Raw genomic sequence first — 26,425 nt, forward strand, 5'->3', positions numbered from 1 at the left:
TTTGACAAGAGTGTCATAATCTTTTCGGTGACACCACATTTTCTCAAAACGAAAAGGGGGAGCTTTCAAGGTTTTATTCTTAGATAAATCAAGTGTTACTTGACAATGATCTGATGAAGTGAAAGGATGATGTTTTAGAATTGCTTGAGGGAAGTGATTAAGCCAAAGTTGACTAGCTAACCCTTTATCAATGCGTTCTAGAATATTGTTTGGGCCTGCTCTTTTTTTCCTCCAAGTATATCTAGATCCCATAAAGGGAAGTCACAACACGGTATCTGCGTTAAAACATTTTTCATAACGTTGAGCCTATTGGAGTTAAATGGAGCTCCTCCTAATTTGTCCTGTTCACAACTAATTTCATTAAAATCCCCAAGAATCACAAAAGGAGAAGTTAACGAATTCACATACTCAAAGATCTCTTCCCAAAAATCAGCTTTATGTTGGCTTTTGGGAGGGGCATAAATAAAGATGATTATAAAGGAAATATTTTCATTTAGGAGAGTAATATTACTAGCAATAAATCGAGTAGCTTTATGAATGACTACTAAATTAAAGGGAGACTGATTACAATCCTTCCAAAATAACCAAAGCCCACCTGCTAGGCCTAAGGTGGGCACGAAATCTACATATTGAAAGCCACATTGATTTACTGTAATAAGGGAGGGGGGAGCTTGGGACTTAACTTCACAAATCATGAAGACCTTAATGGAATTACTATTACAAAAATCTCGAATATCAACCAAAGAGTTCTTTTTTAACACCCCTCTTATGTTCCAAAAGCCAGCAATCATGCTTATTTAATAAATCACACAAACCTGAAGTTGACTAGCATGAAGGGCTAAAGAATTAATAAGACATACTTTAAGAATGTGGCACAAACATTCACTAATATGAGCATTGATAACAAAATCCTGGAGACAAGGTGAGACTGTCATATCTTGTGAAACTATAAACCCTGCACATTTGAGGCTGAACACGAGATGAACCTTTACCTTAACAATGTTTCCTGAAGAGGAAAACATCCATTGAATCTTCTGAAAAAAAGGATGGTCATATGCAACCAGCATCACATAATGAATAACAGACAAACTGAATAGTTTCATCAGCAAATGAATAATAGCTTGTAAAAAGATATTGCATTTTTCTTTAATAAGGCTCTTAGGCTCAAAAGAGACAAGGCCTTCTATTGGCACACGTTGATAAAAATATTTTTCTCCATTCCAATAGCTTCTGTGGCCTAGAATGGAGTGAAAAATTCCAATCCAATAGCTTCTGTAGCCTAAACCGGAGATTTTATTAAAGTAAAATATTCTGAGAAGCAACCAACGAAATCCAATCCAACAATTTCTACTGACTAGCTTAACTTTTACTAAATTAGATAAATAGAGAGCAGTCACTCTAAAATTAGAGGTGGCCGGAATAAGCTGAGAAAAGTTGAGAGCTAAACCAACCTTAGCTATGGGGTATGACTTTAAACGACATCCGAAAAATGAGCATACAACCAATAAGAGAAGCAAGAAGAAGACAGTTATTGTAGTCATTTGAATGAATACAAATTCCTTCATAAAGATCAAGCTAATGAAACCATAATAACTTAAGATTCTCAACAGCAAACAAAAAATATAGAGCATCCTGCTAATTGGACAAAAGATGAGCATATCACCAATTACTAACAATGAATTTCGTAATGAAAACTTTCCTAAAGGAGGTAAACAAAACCATACCTTATGGTTCACAATACATGAACCTGCCTGATCTAATTGAACAAAATAGGATGCTTTATGTGAAAGTGAAAACTTTTTGAATTCACCAACTTCACCATGAATAGCAGACAAATGATAAAGCTGGAAATCATAGCATCTACACCTAAATGGTGTAGCCTGGATGACTTCAAAGAAGGCTCTAGCACACACCACCATAGTAGCAGCCACACGGTGGCAGAACCACCAGCAGACCACGCTAAACAAAACCCGACAGCCAGGAGGCTTGGGTGAGACATAGGACATCAACCCTTCAGCTGGAATCGAGAAAACCAACACCAAAAACATTAAACAAAGACCCACACCAATCATTGAAAGAGGAACCCAATACCGAGAACCCCGAAAAACCCTAGCCATGACTCGAACTTTAAATTTGAATGGAAGGAAGATGAATCCTTTAATCCAATCAAATGATTGAACTCTGAATCCCAAGAATGATGAAGAAGCTCGGAATTGTACTAACAAGTGAGGATGAGAATAATTCTCATAATCTGATTTTTTTTTTTCGACAAATCACAATCTCATCATGAGTAAAAATAATTTCCTGAAGAATGACTTTTTTTGCGCAGAAAATTTTGAAATTTGCAATCTGAATTGCTAACAGGATATTAGAAAGAATAACTAAGAGCAATTCATCCTGGTTGAGGATAGAAGATTTCTCAAAATTGAATTGGGGATTTCTTTTATGGCTAGGGTTTTGGAACTTGGAATTGGGGCTTTTTTCTCCTTTCTTTTCTCTCTCATCTTTTTTTCCTAATCATAAGATTCATGACTTATCTTTTAATTTTTCGAAGAAGCAAAAAATAATCAAAATGGAGTAGTGGAATCATGGACTAGAATTATGCAAGTACTAGTAGAATAGTAGTAGCCTCCCCCTCAAAAAAAATAAATAGTAGTAGCATATGAGGAGAAGTAATAAAAAAATGAAACAAATCAAGTAATGCCAAAATCGCACGGCCAAAAACGGTTTGTATTCCAAAAGTTCGTACTACACACTCTACAAACGCCTCTGACAGAGCCTACTACTGCAACTCCTCCCACTTCCTCCATATTTTCCTCCATCTTTGGAAACTTTTATCTCTCTCCTTCACTTCTCAATTTCATTCTAGGTTTTCACTCATTATTTTTCTCCACAGTATTGCTGCAATCTCAGTAACATTTTCCTTCCTAAATCATGAATTTTTTTTTTTTTTATATTTTCCGTATAGTTGATGCTGTAACAGCCATTAATTGCTCTTGCGTGCTTCTTCGTGAATTATCTGCAATTTTATCTACTTCTTATTTTTCGTTATTTTTGTATGTTTCAGTTCGTTTCTCATCTATCTTTATCTTTGTGTTTTTATTAATTATGTGCAGAGTAATTTAATCTCTGTTTTTTCCTTGCTATTTGAATTTTTGTTTATCATCTAGTTTTGGTTTGTTTTTTGGATTAAAATGCTTAATTGAACTTTTGAAGGATTTTTTTTGACAAATTTTCCTTTTTTTATCATGTAATTTTTTCCATCTCTGTTTTCTCTAGCCATTCATGATCCTTATTTTGGAGGAATTTCTTCTTTTTGGTTTTTGCTGTTCTAGTTCATTTGACTTTAAATCTCGTAGTTTTGATTTCACGGGTTATTTTAGGTAAATTCTAAGTATTATGTTATGGTGATTGTCTTTTGGAAGTCCGCCTTGTGTTCGCTTCATCTGTGCTATAATATGAGGGTTCCATCGAGAATGTTCAGCATCAATTTTCGGTTTATCTTTATGTTTCCGAAATCACGTAATAATGTTGCTATTTATCAATGTAAAAGGGAATTTGCGTGCCTCTACTATCACAAGTCACAGTTTTCTTCTTCCATTAGGATGCTACTTCCTTAGTGTATAACTTTTTGCTTGTGTGTCTTTTGGAAATTATCTTTCTATTGGTGTAGAAAGGTTAGAGCTAAACTCAGCCGTTTTTTTGTTCATTTTTGATAATGCTAACAAGTAGACTCTTTCCAGAACAATTGTATCCGTATATATGTTTACATTTAAATGCTAACAGACAACTGAAGTTTATGGCTTAAGACTCTCTTGTATCAAAATTTGATGCTTGACCCTTGTTGGCTCTTTACACTACTGAGTTTTGCTGGATTCTCATTTGGCTTTAGCTACCTGTTTGTGTGTTTTTCTTTCTTATGGCATTATGGCTGGTGTATGTTACTCAAGATTAGCTTGGTATATGACATAGAGCTGATTTCATAACAATTTTTGACTTTGCAGCCATCTGCGGAAGTAAATGGCATCTTCAGATGAAGAGGGTGAGGTATATCCAGATAGCGTGACTGATTATGAATTCGTCAATCAGGAGAATGAACACATTTCATTTGCATTTTTGCCCCTTCAATGGCGCAATGACGAGTCTATTGACACTGTAAACCTCCAGATGTTTGTATCTGGTGTTTGTGATGGTGGCCTTCAAAAGATCTATAAACAAGTCGTAGCATGGAGATATGAGCTTGCGTATGTACAGCCGGAAATTTCGGTGTTGTGCAAGGGTAACCTCTGGGTAAAGCTTTTGAAGCCGAAAAAGCTGTTTGAGGCTACAATTAGGTCAATACTGATCACGATACAATGCCTTCATTTCGTTAAACATAATCCACAGGCAACTAAAAACTCTATATGGTGCCATTTATCAAGAGTTTTCAGGTTTGAATGTTGTCTTTGGTATTACTATCTGGTTTTGCAATATGTATTGATCATAACATTACATAATGTATCCACTATCAATTATCTCACTATCAATTATCCCACTATCAATTATCATGTACTTTGAATAAATTATATCTACCTGCAATTATTGCAGCATATATGAGGTTGCCCCTTCAGAATTTGACTGTATGGATCATATATCACTGATTAAAAGTGCTGCTAAACGTGACAAAACCTTCATGAATAACGAGGTATTTGCTCTCTTTAAATCCTACTTCTCCTGAGATGACTTGAATTGCTTGCATGTTCATCATTAGTATACCTAAGAAATTGATTGTATTCATATTACTTAAGCCATAGATTGCACTCGGCTGAGATGGACTGCGTTTAGGTTGTTTGATCTGTTCTCATCTATAATACTCTTAGGCTTTACACTTTGATGTGTAGTCAACATGAATTATTATTGGAGCTTAATCTTTGAGGATTTTGAGCTGATAAGAAATTTATATTCTTGTGCTGTTTATGTAGGATTCAATAGTGTGCTTAGACATGTATGCATAAAGTAGATGGACATGCTTATGCTACTTGTGTCTTGCTAGCTTGCCATACAAAGAGGGTAGACTTGATGTACAATAAAGAAATTTTTTCTTCAAATTATTTACCAAATAACCCCGACTTTTCGGTTTGTTCACCAAATACCCCGAATGTTTTGAAAATTCATCATGTACCCTGATCTTTTAAAAGTACACTCGCATAACTAATGATTGTCAACTCCGTTAACAATAACACCTAATTAGCCAAATGAACCCACTTATAAGAAACTAAGTGCCCAATCCTTTTCTGCAAACTCTACTAAGAATAAGAATAATCACTATTGCCTAGCAATTTAAAGGAATTTAACAGTACATATGTAAACATGAGTAACTTAGTCGACACTTTTGTCATATGTGTAGATTGGATTATTCATGATAGATGCGCGTTGTTCTTGAAGAATTTGATAGTATTGTGTGCTCTCTTTGTTCCCAAATTTTCTCTACTAAGAGTATTCATAAGAAGTAGAATAAAAGATTTGGAAGTGAATAAAGAGAAAAGAAGTAAGAGAAACTGTTGGTATGGAGAGAGAAATCTCTATTATATATGGGAGCTCTTGAGGACTTTCGTGTCTATCCTTTTTTACCAATATGCCCTCAACTAGAAAATAAAACCACAACACCTACTACTCTATTAGTTTAAAAACAAAAATAAAGAAGGGAAAAATTGTCAAACAAACTGCAAAGCAACTACTCCCTCTATCTCAGAATACTCTTGGCACTTATCAAGACATGTAGTTTTAGATGATAAGTTGTTGTTTGGTTATCAATTGTTATTTTATTGAAAATTAGATGTGATAGGAGTTAGTAATTAGTAAAAGTAGTATTACTCTATTTTAAGGAGAGAGAATGTGAGCCATGGTTAAAGTTGGTAGGTAATAAGAGTGGTATTATTTTATTTGGAGGAGAGGGAGTGTGGGTCAAAAGTTAAAAAGTAGAATGATTAAAATAATAGTGGGTCATATCTCAGAATAGAAGTATAAAGAGTATTATGAAACAAATAAAAAAAGGAAAGTGTAAAGAGTATTATGAGATGGAGGGAGTAGTACTTATCCTTCGACTTTATAACGTGCATATAAGGCTAGTAGGATGTAATGTAACGGAGGGATAAGAATGAACTTTTTTTAATCAGGTTGTTTTCTTCAACCTATAGTAGAAGTGAACAAAACCCTTAGACAACTCGAAAAGGAAAGTGTGAAGAAAGGTTAGATGAAGGGAGTAATTATTAGATCCAAGTGTTGGGAGTTAGGACTACATGAGGGGAAGCACATTTGTTTCAGTACTCTTTTAATGTTCTATTAATTTTTTCTTTCGAGGATTTCATAGTTTGTGTACTTGTGCTTATCATGATCCCTCTTGTATGAATAAGATGGCGTTATAAGTTTCTATTCGGGCTTTAGGAGTCATTCATGTCATTAGGATATTTCCAAATTTCAATAATATCTGTAACAAATGAATTTCATAAGTGGACTTAATCTCGCCTAAAGAGACAAACTATGTATATCTTGACATTTATGTTGTGTGATATGCTTTTATTTCTAATTGATTAATATACATCCCGTCCTATATATGTGTTTATAAGATAGAAATTCTCTTGTTTTAACAACGAATTCCTTGGACAGTACATTCTTGGGATTCTATTGGAAAAGCCTACAAAGGGGAAAGTGCTTCAAATGGTCAGTTCAGGATGTTGATTTTTGATTATTGTTCTAATGTAGTATGTATAATGGATTAAAATTATGATTTACCTTTGTCTACCAGGAAGGTTCGATGGTGAAGAGGGATGACTTCATTGTGGATGATCCTGATGAGCTTGATGATTCATCTGACAATGATGACCTCTTTGATACATGTTGCTCACTTTGTGACAATGGGGGGGATATTCTTTGGTATTTACTTCTCTTGCTTACTCCAACTTTCTATTTCTATATGTTTGATTGCTTAGGCCGTAAGTGGACCGAGAAAGGCCCGATTAGACCAAAAAAAGTTTGGATTGGATTTGGACCAAAAATTTTTATTCCAAAAAATTTCAGATTGGATCTAATCTTGTGTCCAACATTTTTGTGTACACTGATTTCACTTGGTGTCGGGAATGCTCGACTTATCAATTTATCTGCTCATGTTGCCCATGCTGGATTAATTGTATGAGCAATGAACCTATTTGAAGTGGCTCATTTCGTACCAGAGAAGCCGATGTATGAACAAGGACTAATTTTACCCCCCAACCTAGCTAATATATAGTCCGTGAAAAGAAATAGAATCAAACATAGAAATAGAAATTTTAATTCAAGTTCCAACAAGCGATAAAGAAATGAATCCAAAAAAGTTGGATTGTTAAGAACTTCATATTCAAGGATACATGTCTCCTAGGTTGCATGTTCTTTACATTTGGAACTACATTAAGATGAGTGTTACTCCTTCCGTTTTTATTTTTTTATTTTTTTATTTTTTTATAAGAAAAGAAAACCTAGGTCTGGCACCTTGGATAGGACCAGCCTACACCATCCTTACGGATGATGGAAGAAAAGGCAATATTAGAAGAGGAAAAACAATACACAAGCAAAGAAACCTCATGCCAGACCGTTTCTTTTTAATCTACACACTTTCCTTTTTAGTCTTTAATCTACACATTGTTGCTTTTTTTTTATTTTTGTTAACATATCACTTCTACTTTCTCCTCTTTTTCTACCCATGTCATTCACTTTTTAATATTTTAATCCACTCTTTTGTTTCTCTCTCTCACTTTTCAAATTCTCTCTCCACCTTTTCGGTTTCTCTCTCATACTTTTGTACTTCTTCATTGGTTTTCCCCCAAAGTGAAGTGAGTAAATTAAAAAGAAACGGAGGGAGTATTACTTATGTGATGATATGTTTTTAATTTATCTCTAATACATTATTTGATTTAGAAAAATCAGTTGTACCAAAATGGATTTAACTTTTAGAGAAATGGCCTAAACTGGATAATTAATTAATTTGAAATTTTGGACAGGACCGGACTGAGACTAAATTGGACTAGACTCGTGATGTGTTCTGACTAGTTATAGACTCAATTTATCGAGTCCAAAAAACTTTAGACTGGCTTTAGACCAGTCCAATTTGTCCTCCTTCTGATTGTTGTTCTGCCTCTACATTTTCACATAAAAGTTCAGAGTGTACTAAATTAATACAATGTTGTTTATGACAAATTGTTACTGGGTTCCTTATATAATAATAGTGATATTTACTATTATAGGTGTTCCAAAAAAATATAGCTCCCTTGTTCTTCTAGTTTATTATAACTGGATTCTCCTTCATCCCTCACTTGATAATGAAATAGACACAAATTCTTCTACAGTCATTATAAATCTTATATGTTTGAAGGGAGGAGACATAACATGCCAATGTTTTTGTCTGACCTGTACAAGAAACGTTAGGTGTGCAATTGTTCTCAATTCATTTAGCTGGTAGTGACAAGTGAGCGGAGGGGTGGGGTGTCAGGTAACCAGAAGATTGTATTGTCAAAAATGTAAAGGCGTCTTTTTGGTAGAGTAAAACTCAATTTTTGGAGTGCTTCTGTTTATTCTACTTGCTGGGGAAAGCTGTTTTGATCTTCACTGTTTGCTTTGAACTATGTAGTTCTATTACACACAAACTTGTCATTCAGTTGGTCACGCCTTCCTCTCCTGCCTGGATGTGCCTCATCTGAAATGACACAGACAAATCATTGGGGTACTTGGGGTAATTGTTGAATCTAGCATGAAGATGTATGTTCGCCTTTCAATATCTGACCAACTGTTTACTGTTTTCCCATTTGATGTCTTGCATTTTGACAGTTGTGAAGGGAGGTGTATGAGGTCCTTCCATGCAACTGAGGCTTCTGGAGAGGGATTGTGTGATAGTCTTGGCCTATCGGCAGCACAAGTTAATGTAGGTAAAATTCTCCTACATAAGGTTTATACTTTATATGTACTATGCATAACAATTTGCATTTGTCTTGATTATTGTTTTTTACAGGCTATTCCGAATTTTATCTGCAAGAACTGTCAATATCAGCAACATCAGTGTTTTATTTGTGGAAAGTTGGGCTCATCAGACATGTCTTCTAGCCCAGAGGTATACCCTGTTAAAAATTTTACGAGATCCTTTTGTCCCCTCTTTGGTCTATTGCCTTGTCTTTGTTTTAGTATCCCTTTCGTATTTTTTCCTTTTTACCATTGAGCTTTTAATTGTTTCATGGTTATCCTCAACTATTCATTGTACCCGAGTGCTTTGTGTAAGAAGCAGCAAGACTGAATAGGATTTATAAAGTGTTCTGCCAAAGGATATGTGGAGGGTCAAATAAACATCATGGCACATTTTTTTTTTAAAAGTAATGGATGCTACCAAAGTGTTGAAAAGTTAGTCTCCATGAAGAAGTAACAATCCTAGATAGTAAGATTGCTAGCAAGATGCTTATGTGGAACAGATTTTTTTTTTCTCAATTATAATTGATAAAACTGAAGTATAATTACAAGTTGCGTGTCTTGCACTTCAAATTTCCAGTGGATCAATCATGTGTCTGTCCTGCTCAGTTCGTGTAATATCCCCGCAGCTGCTGTAACTTTAAAATGCCACTTGATGAAGGCTGGATAGACATTAGTGCTAGAGTGCTCTTCTGGTAGGCTTTCAGTCTCATGTTAGAGTGCATTAGCGTATAAAGAATTTAGAGAATGGGGATCTGAACTATGATTCTTTTTTTTTTGAAAAAAATTTGTTTGGTGCAACTTTGTGCCGTGCAGTCTAGTTTATCTGACATGACTTCTTTCAGGTCTTCCCTTGTGTTGCTGCTAATTGTGGCCGGTTTTATCATCCCAGATGTGTTTCCAAAAAACTCCAGCAGCAAAATGATACCCAGATGGAGGACCTTGAGAAGAAAATATTTGCTCAAGACTCTTTTGTTTGTCCTTCTCATAAATGTTTTGTTTGTAAGCAAGCAGAGGATAGAGAAGTTGATGACCTACAATTTGCAGTCTGTAGACGTTGTCCTAAATCATATCATAGGAAATGCTTACCAAGGTAATCAATCTTGAATGATTGCTTCATTGTGTATCAAAATTCGAACTTAATGGATGCTAGACTTTCGATCACTTCTGCAGTGAAATTTCTTTTGATGATAACGCTGAGGTGAATGGAGTCTTGCAAAGAGCTTGGGATGGTCTTCTGATAAAGCGTATCTTGATATATTGCCTGTAGGTTATTTATTTATTGCTTTTATTGCATAATTTTACATCTGAACTTTGGTTCTGATTTCATGCGTCTGTTTGGATTTGCTCCGGACTTTGCACAGGGACCATGAGATTGATCCAGAACTTGGAACCCCGCTGAGAAACCATATAAACTTTCCTGGTGTTTTCAAAGAGAAAAAACATGTTCCAGAAAAACCTTTGACTAGAGTTAATGTCTTACCGATGAAAAGGAAACTGATTCCTTATCATTCTGCAACTGAAACTGTTGAAAAGAGGACTGTCAAACAAGTTGATAAGGTCCAAAATAGTGTCAGAGGTAGTGATTCAACTAGGTTAGTTGGACAACGTGGTAGTAAACCTAGTTCTGTTGCTCAGAAGAGTGAAAGGTTTAGTAATTTGTCATTTGCTTCGATGGGTCATGTGAAATCTTTTCCAAAGCCTCATGCTTTGACGACAATGACAGCAATTAAAGCAGTTCCTGATAGTAAAGTCAATTCTGAGAAAAATCTGAAGTCAAATATAGTGCACTCTGGCAATGCTGACAAATATTGGAAGAAACCCAGTGCTGTTCAAACAGCAAAGCCTTTGGTAGAGAAACAAAGGTGCTCAAGTCCTGTCATTGATGTCACAATGCAGAGAAGGTGAGGTTTAGCCCTAATGGTGTTACTATCTACTTTTGGTACCACAAAATATTTATGTCATTTCTTCTGCAGAATAATGGCTCTGATGGAAAATGTCAACTCTTCATTTGATGTGGATGAGTTCAAGAAGCAGCATATTGTTCCCTCCAATTATAAAAATAATCAAAATATAGACAAGACCCTGACAAAGGTGAAAGTTGAGGTCACAGTTAAGGTATTATGTTTATGTCTGGACTTTTTGAAATTGCTTGCTGCTTCAAATGTTTTAACTGTGTCAAGAATTCAAGATATTTGCTGGCCTTTTGACTATTCTCTCCCCCCATTAATTGTTGCAAGGCCATTCGAACAGCCTTGCAGAAGCTCGATGATGGTGGCACTGTTGATGATGCAAAGAGTGTCTGTAGTGCAGAGATGCTCCGACAGATCCCATTGTGGAAGGTTTGAACTATAATACTTTCTTTTATATCAATAATGCTTGTGTACATAATGACTTAAGGACTATTGGCCAAAATGCCATTTCCAGAAATTAGAGGCGAGAGCTATATGTTTTTGGTATATTGTGTAATTCAACAATATTCTGATATTATTTTCTATCACGGGCAAAAGAAAAATTCAACAGAATTACTGTCATTTGTAACTCAAGGACTGGCACTGGAACTCGTTGATGCTACTCTATTCCTTCCCATTTGGCAATGTTGGACAAAGTAATGGGTAAGATAGACTGCTGATATGATAATTTTCGCTCTGCAGGTGAAGTGGGGTAGGCTGTGGATATGATAAATAAGCCTTGTATAGGAGATCCTAAAATTAATGTTGAAGACTTTTAATCACATGAAAATTTTGTATATTGCCCTGTCTTTTGCTAGAAAAATAACTCATTCAGTCCAGAACTGTTGTTTAATTCAATGGGTTTAATTTACAAGGAGTAAGTATTGTAATGGCTCTTAAGAAGCCATAAATAGTCCACTTGTATGGTTTCCGTGTATGATGGTGGGTAATTACGGGAATGGAATTCTGCCCTTTGTTAATGTGAGAAGTATGTATTCTGTAGGTTAAAAAGTTTGAAGCTCAGATGAATATGTATGGGGAAACCTCCCCTGCAGCTGCCTAATCTATTGTCATATTCCTCTGAAATTTATGCACACCTTGTTCCTGATTGTTAGTTTGGTTGTCCTCTTACTGGCTTAGTGGTTCTGTATATATCTTCATCTTCTAAGCAACCGTCGGATAGAGCCTTATGGAATTAAATGGGCTGCTTAATACCTTGTCTTCTTTTCGAATAAAGTAAAGTTCTTCATGCTATTGAAGCACTTTAATTGATTATATTGTTGCAGAAAAGGCTTGATGTGTATCTCGCACCCTTCTTACATGGCATGTCCTACTCATCCTATGGACGGCATTTTACTAAACCAGATAAGCTTCAGGAGGCAAGTTCTGCTTGGATTCTATTATATAATATGTCTTCTTGTTTATTTTTAAGAAACAGTAGGTGAACTGATTGCTAATTTAATGCAAAAATCATGAAGTGAGGAAATGAATAATGATGTTGAATCTGTGCTGTTATGCATATAATTTTGTATGAATGTGCTAAATGAACATACATGATCATGTATCTCTAATACATAGTATGTTTATTTTTCTTTAATGATTGTATTAGTCTGAACTTTTGACTTCTATATCCAATGTTCGGGAGTGTTCATAGGTTTCTGTGGCAACTTTATGTTGCTTTACATCCTGGTGACAAGTAATACTTCTGGCCGTTGTAATCCTTTGAAAATTGATGTTCAATACCTCTAGTCTATGCTAGACTGTTATCTACCTGAGATTTAGCACTGAAATCGCTGAAAATTGAAGGTCATTGCAACTAGATCACCAGGCCTTGATTTTGATGCACTTGTTTTATTTTATTTTCCCTAGTGAAACTACTTGCAGCTGCAACCACAAGATACCACTTCAAATATAATCAATCATTCACATTGATGGCAATAACTTAATTAGTTGGCTCTTTGGACGTGAGTGCCTAAGCCATATTTTGGGATCATTAGGTGGATATCATCAATATCCCCTCTTTGATTACAATTTGTGGTTGAGTGTCCATGAGGACTGTGGAGTCTGTTTTTCTAATGTAGAATTTGAAGCTCAGGTGTCGTTTCTGAGCTTCATTCTTTTAGGCACAGTTCTTTTCCTCCTTGTACCCAACCTGGCAGCTCGTTTAGTCGCAGTTTGGCTTCAGTGGAAAGTTTTTCCTTGTGGTAGTGTTTGACAATATTTTTCTTAGGACGCTCTCTCTTCTCTAATATGCATGATAAATTAGTATGATGCATCTATTAGAATATTCTGGAAATGAAAAAGAGAAAAATCATTGCTGGGCATCCTGGCCGTTTACTACTCGAAGTCCTACTGTCGCTGATGCCTGGTCCTTGTCACTGTTTTTGTTTTTTGGGGGATGCCGCATGGATGTTGATGGTATTGCTTATCATGTAAAAGCATAATACTCACTCCTTTTTTTGCTACATCTTCCATAAATGGATATCTCCTTTTACTTGCTATATTTCTTTATTTGGTAATCATGGCCCAAAAAAAGGTACCAAAATTCCCTCTTATTTCTTTGTCTTCTTACCTATAACTCCCAAATATTTGTCAATTTTCCCATAAAGTTATGGTCCATACCACATTTTTTGGTTGTCCTAAATACTTGTGCCACAACAATATAGCAAGTAATTAAAGACAGAGGAAGCATTTAGTTAACGTGTACCCTTTCTCCCTGTTCAAAAAATAAAAAATTATAATAACTAACTCGCACATTATCAATAATAGTATTAGACATAGAAGTTGAGCCTACAGATAAATGGAGCTGATGGTTGTATTTTTTTCAGATTGTTCAAAGGCTTCATTGGTACGTCCAGGATGGCGATATGGTGAGAGCTTTTTCTTCAGTCTATCGCCTTCTTTTATTAGTATTGGAGTTCCAAATGATACAAAATATGCAAAGAATGTTGCAGCAGCTCTTTTTTATGTTTTATGTATTTAGGGTAAAGTTAAACCACCTCCGAAAATAATTTCTTAAGCTAGATTAGGCAAACTTTCTGGATATTCAGGTAATTGGTAGATCATGTTACAATAGTTTTTAACGTCACTAAGCTATGAACTGCCGATGATGTTGCAGATAGTGGACTTCTGTTGTGGTTCTAATGATTTCAGCTGTTTGATGAAAAAGAAGATGGACAGCGTGGGGAAGAAGTGCCTATTCAGAAATTACGATCTCTTTCCAGCTAAGGTGGACTTTGATTTCTCATCTCATAATTGCATCTTTGATATATTGTTCTTTTGGTATTTGGACCAATATAGTAAGTTACAGACCTAACATATCCAGATCTGTGTTACCTGGAGGCTGCACATGACTTTACTGGTACTATAGAAATCAAATTTTTTAAAGAAGTAAAAGTATATGATTTGTGTTTAAAAGTTTGTAATTTTCAAACGTTAGAGAGTTAATTTTACCTTAATAATCGATCCTTATATATGGACTTTTTTCTTGTGACCAACTGACCAACAATGAGACCGGATCGACTAGACTTAGATGTCTACTTGTAGTTTTGCTGTGACTTGTTCGTTTTTTTTCAAAAAAATGTCAAAACTCGTTTATATTTTTTAAATGCTTGCGTGTTTTTGTGGTTAGAATTAAGACCATATTCTGTGTCCATAATTATTAGAATTAGCTTTCTGGACACTTTTGAATAATGAATACTTTTGAAGAAGAAACAGAAATCAGAAAGCAAACTTTTCGCAGAAGTCGATTCGTCAAAAGGCTGAGGGGTATCTGCCTAGCCGGTGTCTTGCCAAAATAGATGAGAAGGATTTTTTTTCCTGTTTTTCATCTCCTTATAAGTTAAATCTTACATCTATTTCTCAATTTTAGTTGTTTTTATCTTTTTCTCCGTTTCAACTTATTTCTGTACCTTTTCTTTTAATAGAGTAAGATGTGTTCTCAATTCTATGCAATGAAATCAGATTAACAGTTTTTATAACTATATCATCTAAAAGTTAGGATAATCTCTTCTTAAAAAATGTCAGCTTGTGTGCATCCTGTGCATGCCCTGGCTCCAGTGTCACAAACCCTTTGTGGCTTGGAGGTCCTCATCCTCTTCAAAACAAAAAATAATTGGTTTTCCGCTGAACAAAAGTGTCTCATAATGTAAAATGCAACATGCATGAGGTGATGATGCCTTGCATGGCGTTATTTTCTTACAAGGGTTACCTTGGTCGAGAAAAGTGCCTGTTAAATTGTTATTTTACCTTTTAACTTTTCCCCTTCTGCGTGTTCTGTGCCTTGTCTGTTTTCGACTTCATGATCTTTGCCTTGACTCTTGTTGAACCCCAGCTTTACAAGGTCTATAATGAACTGAACAATGGACTTTGGTAGGTAGGCTTTGGACCTCTCAATATCTTAGACTGTTTTATACTTTGGACCACTCAAACTTTTGTGCTTGAGGTGGATGATGGAGGTGGGGTCCTTGGCTCCTTGGCATCGTACTGATCTGGCAAAACTATGGCCATGTGCTGAATAGTTTATGTGTATCCTGGAAATACGCACTCACTTAAGTTTTGAAACAAGGTGAAGGTTTTCTTTGGCTAGACCCCCCACTATATGAATTTTTTTTTAGGGGAAAAGCAAGCTAGATTAGGGACAGTTTGTCCATAAGTACATAGGACGCCACCTCCGGAGGGGAGTGGTTTTCCCAAATTTGTTCAACACAAAAGGCTACTAGCTTTGCTAAATGGTGGGCAACATAGTTCCCGTCTCTTTTAACATGAGACCAACCAAGAGACTTAAAAGAAGTACAATGAGCTAAAATATCAAAAAGAATAACATCTAACTCCGAGAGGAAAACAGCATTTTTTGAGAGACGGTTGATAACAACCTGACAATCTGAAACAAGGTGAAGGTTTGCATTGGCTAGACCTCCACTATATGAATAGAAAGGAGAAGAACAAGCTTTCCCATTGTATTCACCTATAAAGTAATGGGTTTTAAAGGGGGCGAGCTTACGTGCCAGGCCTTTCTCTGACCTGATAACTAGTATCGCTGCCTCGCCCCAAAAATTCATCATTTCTTTTAAGAAAGTTGAGAAATCCGCAATTCGAAGATCGACGCTCGGGTAAAGACAATGAGTGGCTATGGTAGGAGGCGTCCCAAAGGTAATTAAGTCGCTATAACAGCAGTAAGTGATTAATTTTGTGAATCAGTTGAGAAAGGATACTTTAGTAATTTCTGGTAGAAGCTTCTTAAGAATCTTGCTAGGGAAGCAGCCGGGAACAATCTAGGGCCTAAGAATATCAATATGTATATTGAAATTATGGAGAGAAGAAATAGTTGGGAGAGAGTTCACCTGTCACCTCCCGGGTATGAAATATTTTATTCTCCTAATATTGGCAATACAAATCTATCCTCTTCGCCTAATTTTTGCCTTTTCTCTTGATTCAATGTGTTAACTTAGGAGTTCATAGCAACTATGTTTTAAAGAATACTTAAATTATGGTTGTTGATATTGCAAGTTGAGAAACAAATGATTGAACAAAAATAATTTCTGTACAAGCTATATGTTTCTCAGAGAGCAATTGATCATGTTTAGCAGCACATAAAGGGATTTTATGATATATATAACTGATTGGTGGTAGAGGGGTTTTCAAATCCATGTCTAGAGTGGTAACTGTTATCTTATCAGGTTACACTTATAGAGCTGTCTGGAGTACAAAATTTGTGGTCGGCATCTCTTTTTATAGTCCTGGATTTCATGAGCAAATCTCAAATTGGAGAATAATATCGTCTTTGGGTTCCCTTAATGGGGACTTTATATCTATGTATATTTTTTTTTCATTTGTTAAGGGATCTTTGTAATTTACAGATTCAGCATATGAAGTTTGGAAGGCATGGGGGGAGGGGATAACATTTAATGAAAAGCTTTTGCCACTACGTGTGTGCTTTTGTTGGAGAAGCTAGTTAGTATTTTCCATGGTTAGGACTCCGGAGTCTTCTTTGATGAATTAGTGGTGTTTTAATCTTCTCTTTGGGCTCATGCTCTTGCGACATTATAGTACGTTTTTTTGTTCGCACAATTGCTTTTTATTTGTTCTTTTGCTGTTGGAGAAAATTTGTTTTCTTATATTGTAATTCACACGAGTTAGCTGTACCCTATTTTAGCACTGGGAAACGTGACTGTCATGAGTGTTTTTGTGCATCTAAGGCCGTACCATAGAATGATATAAGTGCTACTATAGGTATTACTATCTCAGTATTTCTTTAGCTTCATCCTCGTTAGTGGCAAAGGAATAGATTATTTTAGTAAGTACATTCAACCAACACCATTTTTTTCACCCAAATAGTATCCCCTTTGAAAATTATTGATGCTGCAGTTTTGCCATTTAGTGCTCAAGTATTGTCTTTCATGATATTTATGATTAATACCTTTTGTTTGTTATCTCAAATCTTAAATTTTGAACTAGATATGAGAGGAGTTTGTACATGTTACCTCTCAAAATGTAGTGTCAAAGCCATCATATAAGGTATTCAGTGGACCTAGCGGGATCTTATGGGTATCTATTAAGGTTTTTTAGCTGAACTTGTCTCTTAGTTTATTGGCTTCCTGTGTAAGAGGGAAGCATTGAAGGATAGTAATGTTCTTAGCTGGGTCACAAACATGACAAAGCCAGGTCACTTAGTTTGTCACACATCTCACTCACTAATCACTATGCACGATTGGAGGTTCTCCAATCTCCGAGGTTTCATGCCTATCTAGTGCTTTTTATCTGTTGCGATATTCATATACTGTTGGCTGATCATTATCCAACATGCAGAATGATTTCAATTTTGAGCAAAGGGATTGGTTTAGTGTTCATCCCAAAGAACTGGCAGAAGGTTCTCGACTGGTGAGATTCTCGTTTCTGAAGGGTCTCAATTTACTTCCTCTCTCGTCATTCTTCATTTAACTTGTTGTGCCTTGATTCTTATTCTTTTGGCTAGATCATGGGGCTGAATCCCCCTTTTGGTTGCAAAGCATCACTGGCTAACCAATTTATCAGCAAGGCCCTTCAATTTAAACCAAAGCTTCTCATTCTTATTGTTCCGCCGGAAACTCACAGGTATGGACATAAGTTTTCTCTTGTCATTGATTTTCACCTTGAATTATGGAGTATCATTCTTTGTTTTTATTATTAATTTGATTTGTTGCTGTAGGCTTGACTCTAGGACTGACAAGAGGTACGACTTACTATGGGAGGATCCGCATCTTCTCTCTGGCGAGGTACATAGTGAAATAGCTTCCTATTTCTGATCCAATTTCTTTCTCAAATCTGACTTGTTATGTATCTGATTGGTTATCTTTCAGTCATTTTACCTACCAGGATCTTGTGGCACTGATGAGAAGCAACTTTCACAGTGGAACAAGATTACTCCTCCCCTGTATCTTTGGAGTCGCCCTGACTGGACTCGGAAGCACAGGGAGATAGCTAACAGTTGCGGCCAGCTCCAGCTTCAGCTTCCTGGTGAATTCTCTCAGCCACCTACTTGGAACTATCTACTTGAAGAGCAGCACGATTGTTATGATGATTTTTCCAATTTGATTAATATGTATGACAATCTTCCTTCCATGTTAGATGACGTTCCTGATGTTAATGATAAGGTTTGACTCATGTCAAACTCTATCATATTTAGTAAACGCTTAGTATTAGCTGTATTTATCTGAAAATTCTACTGTGCTCCTATGAGCACGTTGTATACCTTGTACGGTTGTACCTAGTAAATTCGTTCCAGTTGCGATGAGTAAATGTTCTATTTCAACACATGTTCATTTTAAGCATATTTTTCAATAAAAAAATATGTTCTATTCCCAATAAGCAAATGTTCTATGTCAACAAATGTTCGTTTTAAGCTTATTTTCCAGTAGAAAATTATGTTCTAATTTTCGTGAAAATTGTTCTATTTTCGATCAGTAAATGTTCTATTTTAAAATATGTTATTTTACTTATTTTCCACAAAACTATGTTCTATTTTCTCTAAAAATATGTTCTAAATTCCCTAAAAATATGTTCTAAATTCCATAAGCATATGTTCTATTTAAGTAATTGAATTCTAGTAATGTTTCACTTCAACAATAAAATGTTCATTTTCGTAATTGGATTATGGTAATGTTCCACTTCAACAGTTAAATGTTCTTTTTCGTAAATGAATTCTAGTGATTTTCCATTTCAACAGTAAAATGTTCGTTTTCATAAGTGAATTTTTGTAATGTTCCATTTCAATAGTAAAATATTCGTAAATGTTCTATTTTATATTGTGGGAGCACAGTTCTCATTGTGCTCATGGGAGCACACATTAGTACTTATCTTCTTCAGTCACAATACTTGATCTCTTAGTTAGATATATTCCTTATTTTTATCCTTGTATAGTTGACTTATTTCTTTGTAATCTATAATTTCTTTTGTACTCCATTGTTCTTCATGTACTATAAATGCCACAGCAACATCAATTGTAATTAGGGATATGCAAAGATCAGGGTCGGATTGAAATCTGAATCGGACCATACCGGAATTTGGACTGGTGCAGAGAAAATTCCGATTTTGGGTTTTCGTTCCAATCTTGTCCAAATCTGGAAATTTTTGGTCCGTACGGATGAATCGTAAATTTTGATCTTTTAGTAAAAAAAAAAAAGTATATAAATTAAAAAAGTTTAAAAAGTATAAAGTTAAAAACCTATCATTTATTACCTTTAGGAATATTGCTATTAAAATTATTAAATATTTATTTATCTAATTTATAAATATGTTTTTTAACAGATAATTTATAAATATGTTTAAATCAAATAAAAAAGTTTTTTTTTTTTTTTACAAAAATATAGATTCCGATCTAACAAGTCCAAAATTGAACTGGATCGGAATTTTTTCGGTCCAGACCAAACCAAAAAAATTCCAGATTCCGATCCACCAGTGCAAGATCGGACCAGACGACTCCAATTCCCTCTCCAACACTACTGAACCTTCCAAGCCCCTTACTATTATGAATGCTCATTCTGTTCAAAAGCTTACCTCCTTTAACGAGAGGTGTCAATTCAGTTCAACGTTGAGTATTGGTTATATCCAAACATTTCAATTCATATCATATCAGTTCAGTTTACAACAGTTAAAATTATAAATAATTCAGTTAACAATTTTTCAGTTCAGTTTAATTTAGTTAATTTTCTTCTAGTTTCAATTCAGTTCAGTTGCAGTTTTAACCAATTTCAATCCAAACAGTTAAACCAACCAACGGTTGAATCCATAGCAGTTAAAACACATTGCAGTTATTTTCAGTTTTATTTCAGTTTATTTCAGTTATTGGTGAAAATAACATAAATTCAACAATAATCGCATCGGTTCGGGTAGAAGTTAGTCACATTCTTGTATTTGTTCGGGAAAAATGAAACTTCAAGTTGGGTTTTGGCCAAACGTTTTTTCGGATTCGTTTAAAATTAAAGTGGCAAATAAGTACAGTCCGAAACTTGCCTCGAAAAAAAAGTGGTTGGACTTCCCATACACGTGTATGGAATTGACATCCATATATATGCACTTTACTAATATATTCGACAATTTTGGATAAGACAATTTTATAAAAGTTGATGATCAAACTTTTAGTAGTATGCAAACAACATCATGTTTGGTTAAAAAGGAAGTCTCGTATCAGTATAAATTCTTATAAACTCACTCGAAATACGAGTCAAACTTTTTTTAAAAAGTCGATTAGATCAATATCTTACTATAACTATATTAGATCAATGAATTAATATAACTATGCTAGTCATTAAGCTTTATGCATTTGATCAATGGATTAATATAACGATCAATCATCAATTCGTCAAATAATTAAGACATTAAGTGAAGTCGTAAATCCAAACCAACTTGTTTCGGTTGGAGTTGGGACTACTAGTTTGGAGTTTGGACATTCGATAATTGATACTTGACTTATCCTTTGTAATCTATAGTTTCTGTTGTACTCTACTGCTCCTCATGTACTATAAATGCCACGGCAAAATCAATTGTAATACACAACTTTCCAACTCTTTCACCTAAACATAATGAGAATCATGAGCTCAGTGAGCACAAGTTCTCTCCTGTTGGTGATCTTGAGGACATAGATTTCCCCCTACCAATTCTCCGAGCCGTTTTATTGCTCGAGTTTTGTATATCTTGTACATGGAGTAAAACTGTAAAAGTCAGCAAAAAAAAAGTGCATATTTAGCTACTATGAAAGTTGTGAGATGAGTCTGGTAGCTATGCCAATTATTGTAAGAGCTCGTTTGGTTACCGTTGGAACTTAATTCTCATGGAAAGTCTTGTTTCATGGGAAGTAAATCCCTTTGTCTATTTCCTAGAAAATGGCTTTTGGTGTTTGGTTGAACATAGGAATTTGTAATTGACACAGGAAAATCTAATCACCAAGGTGGAGGGGTTATGATTAATTTCCTACACTTCATAGGAATTTCCATTTCCTTGAAAATTATATTTCCCATGAATTTCCTATTTCCTCTATACCAAACAACTATCCTATTTTGTACTTTTTTGGAAATCCAAATTCCAGTAGAATTTGAGGTGAACCAAACGACCTCTAAGTTTTGTAATAGAAGTATATATATGGATTTTGGTACTGGCAGAACAATGTCAAATGTTAGCTCTCCAAGAGAATTTCCATCTTGTATGCTGTTGATCTTCATTTTCTTTGTTTTTCAGCAACATCTTTCCTGCTTTTCTTGTAAAGATGAAGAAAAGAATACTAGTGTAGTTTCGTAAAGCCGAAAAAGGGCAAAAGCTGCCCTCTAAAGGGATGGGATTAGTTTATGTTTTTATTATCATACAAAATTATATCAACTACATTTCTGTATGTATATTACAACTTACAAGCACAAAAATATCTCAGGCCACATTTGCAGTTCTGCCTTGAGCATTTACAACTTTTTCAGTCTATTGATTAACTAAGCCAGTTAACTTTCATCACCAAGGGAATTTAGTCGTCTCAATCTTTGATCAAGTTCTTTCATGACAGCGGGTTCTTGCTTTTTCCTGTGCTTTGATATTGAGTTGGTCGTCATAGAACCAATTTTGTCAAAAGCAACCTGTATACGCAAAAATATACAGAGATAAATGAACCGGCTGTAGCACACGCCAAAGAAATTCTCTGTAAGAGCTTCAGCTTACCGTCAACAAATCGTCAGGGTCAAACATATGGTGAGTAGTTTTGTGCAAAATGTGTATAACATCACCAACATGATGAGTCAGAAGCAACTCATCTTCTTTCATCTGCAAATAAGAGTTTGTATCAATTTCATTAAAAATTGGGACTCATTCTTTAAAACAGAAGTATGGAAGACAGAGACTCATAGCACAAAGGAAATATCGTCACCTTAAATATAGCCAAAGCTACAAGAAACAAAACTTGAGCTCCCTCGTAGAAGAGGACATCCCACACACGCATAGTTGTCTGAGGAATAAACTCCAGAAAGGTAGCAATAATGAGTATATGAGCCAACTTTATAGATTGAAAAACAGACAAGGAGAGACAAATTTGGTCAAACCTCCGAAGGCAAGCTTTTTGAAAAAAGGCACAAAAACCATTCAGTGGTAACAAGGGAGACATCGAACTCCAAGGCTTCTAAATGAGCAGCTGTCCTGCAATTTCCCTTTCCATTGTTTCATAAATACATTTGAAACAATTTGATATCATTAGATAATCAAAATTTGAAGGAGATACAAGAGTACCTAGGATACTTTTTAGTGAGTAAGTCCTTGAAAACTCTCTGCTCAACATGGCATCCAGATAAATTATTTGTGTAGCAGTCATTGACTAAAACATCTTCCAGTAGGACAGCAAGCATCCAGAAAGCATCTTCTTCTGTCTTCATAACGAGCAACAATAATGCTGCAACATAATTTAAACCCTGGAGCAACAAAATTAGCTGGGTGAGTGACTGCAGCAAGGGTTTTCAGATCGTCTACATATATGATTGTTCTATTCAATGACAACGCCTAGACTTGTAGTATATGCCTATATTCGGCAAGTGATGAATTAACAGTTGTATCAATTTACTAGTAGTGTCAATTTTAGTCACATTATGCATTTAGGACATTGTAGCTCAACTCTTGATTTCCATCAAAATCCACATCATCATTAATTTTGATAACAGAAACAATAAGAGTGTAATAAGGTGGTGAATAAATCTCTTTGTTTCATACTTGCAGTTGTAAATTCGTAACTCTATATTGACCATGTATTTCCTCCAATGGCATGACAATGACGTGGATAGAATGATAATAGAAGAGGGAAAATCGCCATGTGGCGACTAGCAGTTCTTGCCTATCTTTTTAATAATATAATAATAATAGATGGTACTTGGTAGTGAAGATTCTAAAACAACTCAAATACTACAATTAGTAATAGATGAATGTAGACTGTAGTTTACAGAAACCAGAGGCAAAGGGAGAAAAAAAAATAGGTGTATCAGCATTAACACTTTGTTTGAAGTGCAATGGAGGGAAAGGTAAGGGCGGGAAGGGGGAGGAAAAGAAGGGGAGTTAAGACTGGGCTTGCATTCTCCTTCCAACATCATAAGAATTTGGTTCATTCATTTGGAAGGAGAATGAATCCTTCATATTCTCTTCCTTTGCTCTTGTTGTACTTAAACAAGGAAAAATGAATCCCTCCCTTTCCTTCCAAAGTCCCCTATCGACAAAAATTATAAGTGATGTCAAATTGTCAATTCCCACAAATTGCCAAAATAAGCTAGATAGAAGAATCACCTGACAGTAACCAACATAAGAATCCCGAAAAGAGTAACCAACAAGAACACGTCGGAGCGCTGCATGGCCCTCTGGTGTATCCAACCAAGAGTGGCCAGGGAAAGTCCGCGGCAAGTCCTGCAGATGTGTAAAAGTTGATCAATTCTGCAGTAGAGTTTTTATATTGCCCTACAGATATTCAACACACCACAAACAAGCTAATAACTCAGTCCCACAAAGTTGTCCGCCGAGGTTCCAACTTCCAAATAAACTAGAGTCAATCACTACCTAGCCTATTCACTGTAATGCAATGATTGTAATGATGCATACAGGAATTTGTTGGTACAGGTGCTCGCCAACCAGAAGGTTCTTCACTTCAGGTTCATCGTCCCATTTTTAGAGGGACTGACCTATATATCATCCATTTAAACTCTAATAGTATGATGAGGTTACCATATCTCTTACGTTATATGCCCCACCACTTTTACAACCTAATACATGAAAAGCATGCATTTGCAGGATCAGAAAGGTACACTACAACTATGATAATGTAATACCAATAAATCTCACTGAACCTGACATATGAGACATGCTGATAAAATACTCAAACCCATCGCTTCATACAAAAAACACAACCATCAAATCATATCTCAGGCTTCATCAACCTCGATCTCAACAAAAAAAATTCATAATCCACAATCGAAAATATCACCAAGTAACACACTATAGCATGCCTTTAGAGTATCAAGTCTTAAATACATTAAGAGGCAACTACCTCATCGCTCAAAACTAGGATTGACGGTACATTATCACGCTAATCTTACCAAATGTATCGGTATCACGATATCAATCACTACGAAATACATACATTACAGAAAGAGGAGCTCTATTGATATATGCCTACCTGGAAAAGTACAAAATCAAAAACCTCATTATGCAAACTCACATGTTTCAATCCACAAACTAGTCAATTGATTCGACATCAATAGGATATAAAAGTTAAGTCTGTTACAAACAGAATCAGCTATAAACAATACATTAAGCCTCAAAAAGTTCAACTCACTGGAATCTCTAAATCAAATCAACCAGAAAACAAAAACCATTTAACAATCTAACAACCACCCAACAAAAAACATAATCCAATAAAGTCACACTCATAGCTAGATTCTTCAACAGTTAATCAAAACACATCAACTAAGGCAACAAAATAGAGCAATTAAACTCACATGATCAATCTGTTTGGTGGCGGGCGTGGGTTTGCCATCAGTGGCCTTAATAAGATCATTATAATAACTATCAGGCACAGTGGATTTCTTCTTAGCAGCACCAGACAATGCAAACCAGATCTTAGGCCTCAAAACAGGGGGAATTCCCTTCCTAATTAACCTCTTCAATGTAATAGCATTAGCTAAAGCTGATAATTTAAGGGAAGCTTTAAGGGTTGATGAGATTTGAGTATGAAGGTACCAATTTGCACCTTTGCTAGCTTCTAATGCCCACCAAACCCTTCCTTGTTCCCTAACTTTTTCTCTAACTTCATTCAAAACATTTACATCATCCACATTACCTTCCACTGAAAACCCATAAATATCTTGGAATTTCACTGTCAAATTTGCCCTCCTTGTATGAAGACTTGGCCTGTAATTGATTACTTGAGCCTGGTACTCATATTGCAGGTTTTTTTTGTTCTGTGCACTATACATTTCTCTAATTTATGTTGATTTTGTATCAAACTTTCAAACTTTTGAGGACCCAAATGTTAGATTTGATCAAATTGGAGGTAAATTGGTTCAATTTTCAATACCCACAAAAAAATAACCCCAAATTTAAATCCATCAAAACTTGAAAATTCAAAATGAAGAAAATGATTTACAGAAAGATCTAATCAATTTACTTTGATGGGTTACACCTAGCTAATATCTAGAGACAATAAAATCCAACATTTTGCAACCCAACTTTACACTTTTTTTAAAAAAAACTATTCAAACGCGATTAGATTGAACAATTGAACCCAACAAAACAAAATTGCTCCAGGAGAAAAGCAAGAACATTTATTAATTCAACAACAAAAGGAAGTTTATTCAGAATAATTCCAACAAAAATGAAAAAAAAAAAAAGATAAATAAAATTGAACAAGGAAAAAAGTGAGTTATTTTTTCCTTGTGCTTTATTTTTTTTGGTGTATCTAGAATGCAAAATTAGGAGGTAAAGAGATGGGATAAGGGGGTCTATTGAACACCAAGAGAAAATCTCCGGAGAGTGCGGGATAATGGAAAGCTCTCAACTGGATAACAGAGGAGAGAGAAAGAGAGGAGAGAGAAAGAGAGAGAGAGAGGTGAGGAGGACACGACGGAGAATCAGCTTGTGTCCGTGTTGAGATTGAGACCACCACCCAATAAGTCAATAACCCACTTCTTTTTTAAAAAAAATTGAGTCTATGAATTTGATTTGTGTAGATATTTGATAAGACATTATTTATGTTAGAAGGAGCTTCTTCCTCAAAAAAAAAACAAAAAAAAAAGGGTTAAGAACAAGAACTTTACTGTACCAATACTTTTCGAAAAACAATAGCAAGTTAGTCAGCCCAGTTATATAGGTCAACGCTTGAGCGTAGGGAGATATAACTAATATAAGGCAATCATTATGCTCAATCACAAGTAGGTAGTGGGGTTTGAACTTGTAATTTCAAAGTCACAAGTTGAGTTCCTCACCACCTCCACCAAGCAAGCTTGGTTGCGTCTCGAAACGCTTGAGAG

General features: G+C 35.3%; 2 protein-coding genes across 3 annotated transcripts; one reads left to right on the forward strand and one right to left on the reverse strand.

Moving 5' to 3' along the window:
• Positions 1-2,677: 2,677 nt before the first annotated feature.
• LOC104906483 (hypothetical protein) lies at positions 2,678-18,692 on the forward strand. 2 transcript variants are annotated; one of them, XM_010695245.4, is made up of 19 exons: positions 2,678-2,912; positions 4,005-4,430; positions 4,588-4,684; positions 6,646-6,699; positions 6,785-6,912; positions 8,836-8,929; positions 9,017-9,115; positions 9,810-10,057; positions 10,138-10,230; positions 10,329-10,868; positions 10,941-11,082; positions 11,205-11,306; positions 12,203-12,295; positions 13,745-13,786; positions 14,035-14,145; positions 17,724-17,795; positions 17,890-18,008; positions 18,103-18,169; positions 18,254-18,692. In XM_010695245.4, the coding sequence occupies exons 2-19, from the start codon at positions 4,021-4,023 to the stop codon at positions 18,551-18,553; spliced, it is 2,811 nt and encodes a 936-aa protein (XP_010693547.2). In that variant the 5' UTR covers positions 2,678-2,912; positions 4,005-4,020; the 3' UTR covers positions 18,554-18,692. The 2 variants fall into 2 exon arrangements, with proteins under 2 accessions (XP_010693547.2, XP_010693548.2); XM_010695246.4 differs by having other exon boundaries at positions 2,678-2,869.
• A 2,986-nt stretch (positions 18,693-21,678) lies between these two features.
• On the reverse strand, positions 21,679-26,104 carry LOC104906482 (uncharacterized). Its single transcript, XM_010695244.4, has 7 exons — positions 24,896-26,104; positions 23,691-23,807; positions 22,653-22,831; positions 22,469-22,562; positions 22,297-22,374; positions 22,092-22,193; positions 21,679-22,009 (listed from the first exon to the last, which is right to left on the reverse strand). The coding sequence occupies exons 1-7, from the start codon at positions 25,370-25,372 to the stop codon at positions 21,878-21,880; spliced, it is 1,179 nt and encodes a 392-aa protein (XP_010693546.1). The 5' UTR covers positions 25,373-26,104; the 3' UTR covers positions 21,679-21,877.
• Positions 26,105-26,425: the final 321 nt, after the last annotated feature.

This window comes from Beta vulgaris, chromosome 3, assembly GCF_026745355.1.
Source record: "Beta vulgaris subsp. vulgaris cultivar EL10 chromosome 3, EL10.2, whole genome shotgun sequence".
Classification (NCBI taxonomy): Eukaryota; Viridiplantae; Streptophyta; class Magnoliopsida; order Caryophyllales; family Amaranthaceae; genus Beta; species Beta vulgaris.

Excerpts from the sequence above, each read along its gene's own strand:
- LOC104906483 (XM_010695245.4), top strand. The coding sequence starts at position 4,021 with ATGGCATCTTCAGATGAAGAGGGTGAGGTATATCCAGATAGCGTGACT. Across the intron at positions 10,058-10,137 it reads CATAGGAAATGCTTACCAAG|TGAAATTTCTTTTGATGATA; the intron begins GTAATCAATCTT and ends TCACTTCTGCAG. Across the intron at positions 11,083-11,204 it reads AAGTTGAGGTCACAGTTAAG|GCCATTCGAACAGCCTTGCA; the intron begins GTATTATGTTTA and ends AATTGTTGCAAG.
- LOC104906482 (XM_010695244.4), bottom strand. The coding sequence starts at position 25,372 with ATGTATAGTGCACAGAACAAAAAAAACCTGCAATATGAGTACCAGGCT. Across the intron at positions 23,808-24,895 it reads CCACCAAACAGATTGATCAT|GACTTGCCGCGGACTTTCCC; the intron begins GTGAGTTTAATT and ends ACACATCTGCAG. Across the intron at positions 22,194-22,296 it reads TAGCTTTGGCTATATTTAAG|ATGAAAGAAGATGAGTTGCT; the intron begins GTGACGATATTT and ends TCTTATTTGCAG.